The 12,651-nt window shown below is 36.7% G+C and overlaps 1 protein-coding gene across 1 annotated transcript in view; it reads left to right on the top strand.

The window, feature by feature from the left end:
* Window positions 1–12,651, top strand: part of LOC107677861 (unconventional myosin-Id-like) — a 79,177-nt gene that overhangs the window by 7,093 nt on the left and 59,433 nt on the right. The window contains exons 2-4 of the mRNA XM_016472924.1: window positions 8,325–8,533; window positions 10,239–10,332; window positions 11,801–11,966. Of these exons, the coding sequence (XP_016328410.1) occupies window positions 8,325–8,533; window positions 10,239–10,332; window positions 11,801–11,966 (469 nt within the window). The remainder of the gene's footprint in view (window positions 1–8,324; window positions 8,534–10,238; window positions 10,333–11,800; window positions 11,967–12,651) is intronic.

Below are 12,651 nucleotides of genomic sequence, written 5' to 3'. Positions count from 1 at the left end.
TGTTCCCAGGTCCAGAAACGTAGTAAGGACATCGGTAAAACAGTCCATGTGACATCAGTGGCTCAACGTCTTCCGCCACCATTTTGGAGAGTACCCAAGAGCATAATCGACATAATCAGCGTTGTTTACATTCGGGGGAGAAAGCGCGCGCATGAATGCAATCTGTGTAATCAGCATTGTTTATGCTTAGGGGAAAGCGTGCATATGTGTTGTGATACTCTAAAAAGTATTCTCGTAGCTTTGTAAAATTACGGTTGAACCACTGATGTCACATGGATTATTTTAACGATGTCCTTCCTACGTTTCTGAGCCTTGATCGTGTTAGGATCCTTGTTGTCTATGGGAGGGTCAGAGAGCTCTCGGAATTCATCAAAAAATATCTTAATTTGGGTTCCGAAGATGAACGAAGGTCTTACGGGTTTGGAACGACATGAGGGTGAGTAATTAATGACAGAATTTTCATTTTTGGGTGAACTATCCCTTTATCCCTTTTTTAATAACAGTAAACTGTTATTTTTGGATAACAGTTTATCCAAAACTGTTCAGGATTATGTTGCAATAATATATGTCAAATCAGCAAGAAGTGTCATATAATAATTGTATTTATATATCTACAGTTTTGAATATTATGATTTACCCATTTTTCTACAACTTCTTTGTATTATTGAAAACACTGAATTATTTTATTTAATTTTATTTACTACAGGGTTCAACTCTATCCCTGTTGTTTTTGAATATTGTTTCCTATTTTTCTTTAAATAACATCTAAGATCTTATCCCTTCTTGTCATTTCCCTGCTGAATCTTGCTGTTAAGAAAATTAAAATGTGCTGAAAATTCACCCTCTGTCTCAACCTGCATTTCTTCATTGGAACAGATTGGGAGAAGTTTAGCCTGACCTCACTTGCTCACCAATGGATCCTCTGTAGTGAATGGGTGCCATCAGAATAAGAGTCCAACAGCTGATAAAAACATAATAATAATCCACAAGTAATCCGCACAACTCCACTCCATCAGTTAATGTTTTGTGATACGAAAAGCTGTGTTTGTAATAAATCCATCATTAAGATCTTTGAACTTAGTTCAAATCATTGCTTTCAGCTAAAATATTCTTCTTTAAACATAATATTGCTTTCTCCAGTGAAAAAGCCATCTTGAATAAGGAAAGAAATATGCACAGATCAAGCACCCTTTACATGCTACACAGTCCAAAACAGATCTAAACAAATATGTCGGTGGATTTTGATGTAAGAGGACAATAGGGGATGAACTTTTTCACTGGAGGAATCGTTATTGTGTATTTTGGCCAGAAGCATATGTCTGTCAAAAGCTTCGTAGTTTGATGGTTTAAAAAAACAGCCCCATTTTCTCTCACTCTTCAGAGGCCTGTCTACCCTCAAGAATTTCCATACAACCCCCTGTAATCTGAAACATATCAACGGCCTTACATAAACAAGGCTGTTGCTTTTTTGGCCTTTTTTCCCCCAGAATAAGCTTAAAGCTCCACAGACGTCTCATTTGTGGACTGTGTGCCTTGGCTGGCGGTCACTGATACCACTAAGCATGTTAGAGGAGCTCTCTCACTCACTTTCACTGTCTTTAAGGTTTATAGCCTTGATATATTTTACAGTCTTGACTGACCCCTCACCCTCTTCATAACCCTTTTCTCTCTCATGTTTAAGACAGGCATAGCCCCAATTTCATTAGTCTGTCTTTCCTTACGCACACGAGCGACTCCAAAATAATTCCCAAATTGTGTATTCACCACTGCTGGAAACCCATTTCCTCTCTCCAACCGATGATGTGGTTTGATGATTACATTACATAGACACATTAATGAGATTATATGTAATCTGTTCTAGCTAATAACATTTAGATGGGACACTATGATGGATGTGTCATGTTTTTTAATGCACTTTTTCTCTAGTAGTTCAAACCATTTTCATGCAGGTCTGCGTCCTGCTGTTTCGGTGGTACCGTGTTAGCCAGGTGTCAGTAACAGTCACACTAATTTCCACTCTGCTTCTTCCTTTCCTTTAGTTTTCAGCCAGTTACCTCATTACTTTCTTTCTCATCTTATGTCTGTTTTAGTACTTTCCATCCATGCCCTCTTTTTACCCTGATGGAAATCGCTTCTTGAAATAGCTTGCTGAGTAATGTCTGACTCCGTTTGGCTGGTCTTGTCGTTTTGTCTGCTTTTTTCTTCTTGAGTTGGCCATCATCTCATCCGCTACTGCTCAGTGACATCATATTGGGATCAGAATCATGTGGTAAAAGCTCAGATGACTCAGAGATTGGCTCAAGGCCATGTCTAGTCACTTTGCTGTTGCTCTCTGAAACACAATCGTCAAAACATGCCTCCGTTTTCCCCTTATTTTCTTTCCCTCATCCTGACGTGAGAACAAAAACTGCCTGTGATCTCAGGGAGACAATGAAGGTAGTGGGCCAAAATAACAACCTTGCTGGCGCGCTCTTACATTTACACCTGGCTCTCATTTCCTGAGTAGTCAGTGCAAAGCTAATGAATGTTAGCGTGAAAGCTGCACGTTTAAGACATGACTTGAAGTTTTGCCAAGTGGGACACACATTTTCCCCATTCAGGCTTTACGCACAGTAGTATGTTTGTAAAGGAGGTTAGCTTGACAAGAGTGAGTCAAATTGAGTCCAGTGGGCATAAAGAGCTTTCCAGAAAAATATTATTTTTTTTTGCTGTTGAAGGATGTGTGTTAAGCTTTAAAGGATTGTCAACAGTACAGAAGCAGCTGGTGTGCAATCAAATGTACAAGTTGCACATAAACTTATTTTGAATGTGTGAGAAGATTTATTGTGGTAGGGGTGACATGATGCTTTAAAGATTAATTCACAGGGCAAGAGAATGGCAGCTGTCTCAAATAGAATAAGGGATATACTGGATATTTAATAGTGCACGGTCATTTCCTTTATTTGTACATTTATATTACCTTTGATGTCATCTTATGCTCTCTTGACGTCTTTAACAACACTGTTAAATGCAAGTCTGAACATGAATATCCAAATTCATTCTATACATCTTAATATTGTGATACATAAATTAATTTCAATGATCTCCAACATTTCTCGTCAGATTCTCCTCAAATTATTATGCTTTGATTTTATTGCTCTGTATTTTTTTGTATATTTCAACAGATGTCTCTTTATTTATCCTAAAGAATTTTAGGAGAGACATAGGCATAACTGAGATCTCCAATAATTCTTCTGGGGCTGAGCTGTCTCTGGGGGTGCATGATAGACAGTCCAGAGGGCAATTTGTTATCAGATCATACCCTGTATGCTCTGTTAAGCTGTGGACTGAGTAACACTGATTGCTTGGTGGTAAATTGTGTGCAGGGGATAAGCAAGGATCAGGAACAGATTATCCTTTCATTGCTGGGGTTGTGAATACACAGGCTTTGATTTGCTATCTAGGAGTCGGACCTTCTTATAAGTCAGTGCTTTAGTGTGCAGGCCTTGAATGTTCATATTCCTGTGTTCCATCTTCTCTGTTTGTACTTTGTCTTTTTCTCTGTCTCTTTGTCTCTAATTCTCTGTACCTCTTTTATTTATCATGTACTGCTGTCCAGTTCAGTCAATTTTCACTCCTCTAACTTTTTTACTCTTACTTGCAACTAGTGTGAGGGAATTTACAGGCTACACCACACCCTGGTCAACCACAAGCAAATAACCTCAAGAGACCCACCCAAACAAGCCTGAAACCAGTAGTTATCCACAGCCTGGCTAGTGACCTCTTTCTAAAAATGGTGTCAAGCTCTTATTGTCTGGGACTTCGGATGACACGTGTTTGAAAGGTTGGTCTTTATGTGGTGAAGGGTGTAGCTCTGAATGCAATCTCTTCAACTTGCTTGAAATATATATATATTTTAAGTATTTAATGGGTATGGAGCAATTAAAGGAATATTTGGCCCAAAAATCATTGTTATCATCTAGTCACCCTCATATCTTTCTTGTGTGAATTCTTTTCTTTACTGTTTTTGTCCATTATAATAAAATTCAGTGGGGTTCAAAACAACATTTGCCACCACTGGCATTCATTGTATAGGCAAAACACAAACAAACACTGAAACTTACTGAACTTCTTTCATGAACCACGGAAGAAAGCAAGTCATATAGTTTGCAACAACATGAAGATTTTCATTTTTGATTGAAATATCCCTTTAATGAATCAAATTTATTCCTCTGATCAAAAACGATGCTAGGTACACCAGCATTATTATCGTTCAGAGGAATAAATTACTGGACAATAACGCTGATGCTTCAACCTGTGGAGTAGATCCAGCTGTTAGAGGAAGTGGCCCTGTGCTGTCTGACACACGTCTTTAATCTTCATGCAGCAGCAAACCCTCCCTAGGCCTTCTGGGAAAGAAGGGATGACAGAGCCTCAGCCCCTACTCCTCTTCCCAGATCTCTCTGCTCACTCCCAGGAAAAGCTCTAAAAAACCTGGACAACACCTTAAATCCCTCCTCTTTCAAAACAATTCATATTTGTCTATTTATGTTAAAAAATGCTCTGAAATGTTCAGGAAACTGATTCAAAGTTAAGCCATAAATCACTTTTTCACATTTTCAACACTGGTTTTTAGGGAAAATTTGATAAATTTTGTAAATATGGTTAAATTAGAGCTGAGTAAATCTATGGAGCTGCTTCTAGATTTCTGAAAGAGCAGATTCAGTGTGGGCTTTTTATCAGATGTTGATAATCTGATCACGGAGGCAGATGGGAGATGACGATTCAGTGTTTTCCCACACACACCCCACGACATGCTGGGATTTTGTTACACGCACAATAGATTTCTGTGGGCAGCTGTCCTCTAGGACTAGGGCGAACTTAAAGGGTTAAGAGTTAGTCATGTCTTTAGATGAAAGTGAAACGTGATGGAATCGGCAAGATTTGCTGACAGGTTCTGAGACATTTGAGACATCACATTTGTGACTGGCTGAGATGTGATGAGAGGACAGATTAGGGAAACAGTGGTTTGTGCTGTGTGCTCTGACATTAATGAAAGTGATCACATCAATATGTTTTGGCTATGACTTTGATAAAGGGCTTGTATCTTGTTTCCACAAATTGCAATAGATACCAGTGTTTATACTGAAATGTAACTTTTGTGAGGGCACACATTTCCTGAGGATAGGACCAAATGGTGGTATCAAAGGACAAAAGCATACAATGAGTGTGTCTTTCCTAGAGTTTGATTTGGCTCAAAAATGAGCCGCTGTGTTTACAAATACAGTAAAATGCACACTACCATTCAAAAGTTTTGGGTCAGTAAGATTTTTTTTAGCAAGGATGTTTTTAATTGTGAAAGTGACAGTAGGGACTTTTACATTGTTAAAAAATTTCTATTTCAAATAAATGCTGTTCTTTTGAACTTTCTATTCATCAAAAATAAAATCTGTAATCATGTTTTCCACAAAAAATTTAAGCAGCACAACTGTTTCCAAAATATTTTTTATTAGATAATTGCAGTCTTTATGAGCTTGACAGACTGATAGACTTCTTTCAAAAACAAAAATTACTTGTACCTATCCCATCTTTTGAGCGGTAGTGTATCATTTAGTGTATTCCATACATTGAGTGATGACTCTTATAATAGACTCTTTTTAAAAAATGTATATTATTTATATTATATTATATTATATATATTATATTATATATGTTATATTATATCAGTTTCATACATGGCCACATGCCTTTGATAACTCATATAATGTGGAAAATTGTTCTTTGATCTTTACAGATAAAAAGGATGGAAAATGCTTGTGAAAACCTAAATTATGTCTGCTTTGGTACAATATTAAAATTAATTCTATTAAAAAAATGTTCTTTACAAATGAGACATAATACAGTTATTTATCAAAATGATCCCTCTGTCATTATCATTAGTTGGCGTTGTGCTCCCTGAGGGGCTGATGTGTGTGAGTAGAGCCAGCCTGCTGTGTTGGGGTGTGGAGGCCTGGCCTGTGCTCCTTACACACAGACCTCACATTGACAGAAGAACAATGGTGTGGGTACACCGCAGCATCCTACTCCGCAGGCTGGCACAAAAGAGCCTTTTCATGCAGGCTGCTCCAGGGCTGGCCTGACAGGCTGCTGCCACCAAAGGCACACGCATCACTACCATGCCACCCTGCTTGCCATTCATCCCTTGACATCACATGTGATATATAGCAGCACTCATACTATGCTGAATCTGTTTGGCTGAGATAAAACTTCTTTTACATTTACTTAATTGGACAGTTCACCGACAAATCAAATTTCCTGATCTTCATGTTGTTCCAAACTCATATTACTGTCTTTTTCACAAAACGAGAAAGTTCCTTTGCATATAATAAAACTTGATGTTGACCACAGGCTGCAAAAAGGAAAAAAGAAAAAAAAGAAAATCACTATAAAAGTAGTCAGTTTACCTTGTGAGCTGTATTCCAAGTTTTTAAAACCCATATGCTTTAAGTTAGGAATATACTGAAATTTAAGTTGTTTTATGTTGTATGGAAAAGAGTAGCTTGGACATTCTCCTAAATGTGTTTCACAGAATTAAAAAAGCAATACTGGTTTAAAAAAAAAAAAAGACATGAGGGTGGGAAAAGTTTCATTTTTGGGTGAAATGATTACAGCTGTAATAATCACACAAGTTTGGCGTTGGTAAGATTTTTATTTTTTTTTAAAGATCTCTTATGTTCAACAAAACTGCATTTGTTTAATCAAAAACGCAGTAAAAACAGTAATATTGCGACATATTATTACTATTTAATTATATTTAAACATTTAAAATGTAATTTATTCCTGTGATGGCAAAGCTTAATTTTCAGCAGAAAAGTTTCATTTTTGGGTGAAATGATTACAGCTGTAATAATCACACAAGTTTGGCGTTGGTAAGATTTTTATTTTTTTTTAAAGATCTCTTATGTTCAACAAAACTGCATTTGTTTAATCAAAAACGCAGTAAAAACAGTAATATTGCGACATATTATTACTATTTAATTATATTTAAACATTTAAAATGTAATTTATTCCTGTGATGGCAAAGCTCAATTTTCAGCAGCCATTACTCCAGTTTTCAGTGTCATGTGATCCTTTAGAAATCATTCTAATATGCTGATTTGGTGCTCAAGAAACATTTCTTCGATGTTGAAAACAGCTGTACTGCTTAATATTTTTGTGGATTCTCTGATGATTAGAAAGTTCAAAAGAACAGCATTTATTTGAAATAGAAGTCTTTTGTAACATTATAAATGTTACAACTAAAGGGTGACTTAATGTTGACAAAATGTTCATTTTTGGTTGATTTAAACTGGGTGAGTTTAAAGTATGCACACCAAGTGCACAATTGGATCTTACTGAATCCATTTTTTACACTTCAGAATGTGTCCACAGTGATTATTCTGGTCTAAAAGATCACTGTTAATTCTATGAATCCCTGCTGTATTTGTGAGAGGACCTGAGGGAATTGAGGCCTGTTTCTGTGACTTGTTTGTGTGAATGTAGTTGTATGGTACATTTCTGCTCTGAAGGGCATAAATAAGATAATCTCCTGGGATTGCAGCTGTTCTTAATACTACTGAGTCTAACCGTTCTACATGTACCTGGATGTTTGAACTTAATTAAGTAGAGTTGGAATCCTGAAAATTATCCATTCACAGCTTCAGTACTGCACAATAATGTAGTTCAGTATGAGACTATGAGGTCATGCCTCAAACTTCTAAGCTCACTGACTGGGGCAGGATGGAGCTGAGGGAGGCTTGGCAAACCCACAGGTTGAGAAGAAAGGATGCCTTATTCTAGGCATGACCCAGGTCTGCTTGTAAGAACAAGGAGGTGAGGTTCCCCTGAGGATGGAGCTCAGAACAGCCAGCTTTTTCGAAGCAGGGTGAACGTCAACTTCTGGCTATATGTAACCAAGGAGTTTAGAATGGGTATGGAGATATAATAGTCGTTGGGTTTTCTGAATGACTAGTCAACACCATTGCTGTGCTGGTTGAGTACTAACAAGCCTAGAAATTCACGTTGGTACTTTCAGCAGGATTTATTATTGTGCAAACAGATTATACAGCTCATGAAACATGACCTTGTCTATCCTGTGCTTTTTATTTGCTATTCCTGACAGAGATAATGAATTAAGCTGCCCTTTCTTTACATAAGGCTCTGAAATATGATTATACAAACCACACTGACCACAAACCAAATAGATCTGTTAAATAAATAAAAACAGACATGGTTAAATAAATATTCCATAATATGCATGAATGTGAATACAGCAGATCAATGATGTGCTTGTCTTTCTGCTGCAGGTTTGAAAAGGGTCGTATCTACACCTACATCGGAGAAGTGGTAGTGTCAGTTAACCCTTACCGTGCCATGAACATTTACGGGCGGGACACCATAGAGCAATACAAAGGCAGAGAATTGTACGAGCAGCCACCACATCTTTTCGCCATCGCCGATGCTGCATATAAAGCCATGAAGAGGAGGAACAAAGACACTTGCATTGTTATCTCAGGTAGACTATATCTGAATGTGTTGTGACTCACCATCAAACTCATGGGTGAACCTGTGGAGCAGCCACTGAAGTAATATAATATTTTAAGGAGAAAAATGCATTACTTCATCCTCAAATAATATTAAAAACAGCCTGTTGTCTTCCTTTTATTTGATTAAATAACAGCCCTTACTGGAACACAGGCTTTCGGGGTCTTCTTATGGGGCCGCAGTATGACTGGGAATGATGTGATTAGATTTGTGGTCAGACGAGAATAGCTGGGCACTGACGTGGTGTGTGGTTTCCCAGTCACAGAGGACTGCTTGAGCAGAAGCTCACAATAGAGTTCAGTGCTTGAGCAAATTGCTTTCTCAAGACATGCCCATTGTGTGAAAAAGATTAACGACAGTATGGTTGTTTCACAATTTCTAAAAAAATGTCTCTTTGAGACAGTGTTTGTTTTCCATCTGGTACACTGTGGAACTATTTTGAGGTGGGGCACATAGCTCAAGGGAAATAATCTGGTCCATTTAGATGTTGCCTCTATAAGTAAACATTGATTATTATTCAGTGAGTGACCCCAGGTGGTGACTACATTGCAAAAATATTTGGTATATATAGTGCCATCTTGTGGCAAATAGAGGAACATGTTTATTTATTAAGAGTAAAGTGTAATAGAAGTAAGAGCATCATTTTATGTCTTTGTTTAACCAATAAATTCCATGAGTACTTTTGTGTGGTTGTGGTTAAGGGCCATACCAAACAACTCAGAAAAGTGAAAGCTTTGGATTATTTTGTTTGCACCCTTTTCCCAGTTGCCAGGGGAATGTAAAATGTATATTTGATACTTTTAATAATTAATATTTCATGTTATGGTTATAGCTGTAATGTAATTACACAACTGTTCAAAAGTTTGAAGTCAGATTATTTGTTGTTGTTTTTGTTTTTGAAAGATATGTCTTATTCTGACCAAGGCTGCATTTCTTTGAAATACAGTAAAAACAGTAATATTGTTACAATTTAAAATAGCTGTTTCTATTTTAATATATTTTAATTTAATTCAAATAATTATAATTAATTATTTATTATATATTTTTATTTCTTATATTTATTTCTTATATATTATTATAATTTATTCCTGTGCAAAATCTGAATTTTCATCAGCCATTATTCAGTTTCTCATGATCCTTCAGAAATCGTTCTAATGTGCTGATTTGGTGCTCAGGAAACATTTCTTATTATTATTATCAATGTTGAAAACAGTTGTACTGCTAATATTTTGTGGAAACTGTTGTACATAGTCTCTGATTAATAGAAAGTTCAGAAGAAAAGCATTTATTTGTAACATTTGTAACATTACAGATTTCATTTCTCCCACTTTTGATCAGTGTAACAGAATACTAATACTAAATAGAAGTATTCATTACTTAAAAAACAGTAGTGCAGTTCAAAAATAAAAATACTAAAAATTAGTTAAGTTAATTTTTCACTCAAATTGATATGTTAGTTTTATTAGTAGTGTAAGAAAAAATATTAAATTGGAAAAAGAAATGTTTATTTAAAAAAGGCAACAAAAAAAAAAGGCAAAATAGAAGCATTTTTACTTGTGGTCTCAGACATTTGAATTCCATTGTAGATTGGAATGACTATAATTGGTTACTTCAGTTTATTAAATCATATTATATACCAATATACAAGTATTAGTCATTGTTTATTTACTTTGCAGGGGAGAGCGGAGCTGGAAAAACGGAGGCTAGTAAATATATTATGCAATATATTGCTGCTATCACCAATCCCAGCCAAAGAGCAGAAGTGGAGAGGTACGTACAACAAAAGCCTTTCTGTTCCTTTCTCCTCACTGCTGCAGTGATGAGTCATATTAAGACCATACTGCATAGCATGCCTCCTTAATGTTATAATCAACAACCACTGAGCATTTCAGTATTTTATATTATGTAGTTGCTGTTCATTATCATATAATTTTCAACATAATTTTCCTACGTAATTTTCAAAGTCGTTCCCTCCTTCAGGGAACGAGGGTTACCATACGTAACCGAGACATTTCTCATGGTAGTGAGTGAATAAATAATATATTTCCTTACGGGGAGTGATAGAAGTGAAATGTAGGGCAGAGATTAAAATAGCACTGGGTCATGCTAATTGAAATATGACAGATCCAAGTCGAGCTTAATAAATAAATGACAGGAAACTCTGCTATGCTTTTTGCTTTATCTCTGTTTTAATTGTGGAGCATGAGAAGTATAACACCCAGTGTAGGAATATGTAGGGCATGTTATGTTTAATCATAAAGTTCTTTATATATGGCTCTTGTGCAACATGTAACATAGACCTTCGTTCTTTTGTCTTAACTATGCAGCAATAGTAATAACAATAAAATCATGCTTTGCAACTGTTATTCACTGTCAGATGAATAGTGCTTTGTGCTATCAGCTTATCTCATACCAGTGTTATTGCACCCAGAAGATATGGTTTATTTTCTCTGCTTACTAAAGGTTAAAGCTCTTTGGAAACTGGGCATTGATCACTGGAAAATATTTTCCAGGAAGTACATCTAAAGTTATGCCAAAACACAGGGGCATCCATCACTGATTGCAGTTGTTGTAGTCTATAGTGATTTCCAACCAGGATAACGTATATTTGAGGGGGCACTTAAGCAGGTTTTAGAGGGTAAATAAGACTTTGATTTTGCTTTGTTAAACCTATAAAACAGGAATTATGATTTCAAAATAAATAAATTATTAAGAACATTAAAAGATCATTAAAAATAATTAACTTTGATTGGGCTTTTGGGATACCTAAAGCAAAAGAAGTTGGGCAATACTGTGCTAAAGGTCCAAAGCAAAAGCAAAGTAGAATTGTACAGGATGCAGTAGGTATTTCAGCTTGTCAGGCACTGAGTGGGGCACCTTCCTCCAATGTGCAGTGTAGGTCATGCATGGCTTTTCGGCAGGAGAACCAATGCTGAGCATTTTGTGGTCTGACCCATGCAGTAGACCTTATAAATCATCCACTAAAACACTCTTAACTGCCATGATGGGATACCACATGGTGATACTATATACACTAAAATAGCCAGATATAACCATGTATATTTGCTCATAAAGGCTTCATACAGACAGATTTGTGTATTTACTCTAATACCAAATGTCAGGATCAATCAGATCTATCAACCTCATATTGAAACTGACACTCGTTTAGCTGTAGTGGTGAACTGATGCACAAGTGGCTAATAAATGCAGTAGAAATGAAAAGAGTGTGTTTATACAGGGTAAAAAACATGCTGCTGAAGTCCAACTGCGTCCTGGAGGCTTTTGGGAATGCCAAGACCAACCGCAATGATAACTCCAGTCGGTTCGGCAAGTACATGGATATCAACTTTGATTTTAAGGGAGACCCCATTGGCGGCCATATCAACAACTACCTGCTTGAGAAGGTAGGGGGGCTAAAGAGGAGAAAATAAAGCTAAACTCTGATTAAAAAATGTATAGAAAATAATAGAAGTGACTCTCTTATAGGGCTGCACGATTAATCACGATTTGACTAATTAATCATGAAAGGCTGCAATTTGAAGGGGTCCTATTTTGCTCTTTTACAAAGTCTTGATTTTGTTTTGGGGGTGTACTAGAACAGGCTTTCATACTAGGTTGTTCGAAAAACACATTATTTTTCACATATTTTACATTATTACAACACATCTCTCCCCAGTCTGGCATGAACGGCTCAAATAGTTCCTGTATCAAATGAAGGCCCGCCTTCTGAAATACGAAATGTGCTGTGATTGGTTAGCTGGGCCAGTGTGTGTTGTGATTGGCACCAGTCGGCGCCTGGTCGGGAAATGTCATGCCCCTTACCATAGCCGCCTGCGTGCTTCAGTGTAAATATTGCATCAATATCAAATCAATTTGAGCGAGATTTAAACCCAGATGATTGTAATCACTCTAAGTTCGTCTGCCTTGGGAAAGCTAGCGTGTCTCTGACATAGTGATAACACTCGTTGCCTTCTCTAGTGCAGCTCAACCAGGTCTCGTCCCATTCGTCGATATTTGTGATATCACAAATCCCGGAAAATATGCATTGTAGTCCAAACGAGTCGTTCGTTGTAGTTTTTGAAAAGTGAT

Source organism: Sinocyclocheilus anshuiensis, unplaced genomic scaffold (assembly GCF_001515605.1).
Source record: "Sinocyclocheilus anshuiensis isolate Anshui unplaced genomic scaffold, SAMN03320099.WGS_v1.1 scaffold1302, whole genome shotgun sequence".
Lineage (NCBI taxonomy): Eukaryota > Metazoa > Chordata > Actinopteri > Cypriniformes > Cyprinidae > Sinocyclocheilus > Sinocyclocheilus anshuiensis.
Note: the sequence above shows the minus strand (reverse complement) of the source record. Positions and strands in the feature narration are given on the sequence as shown.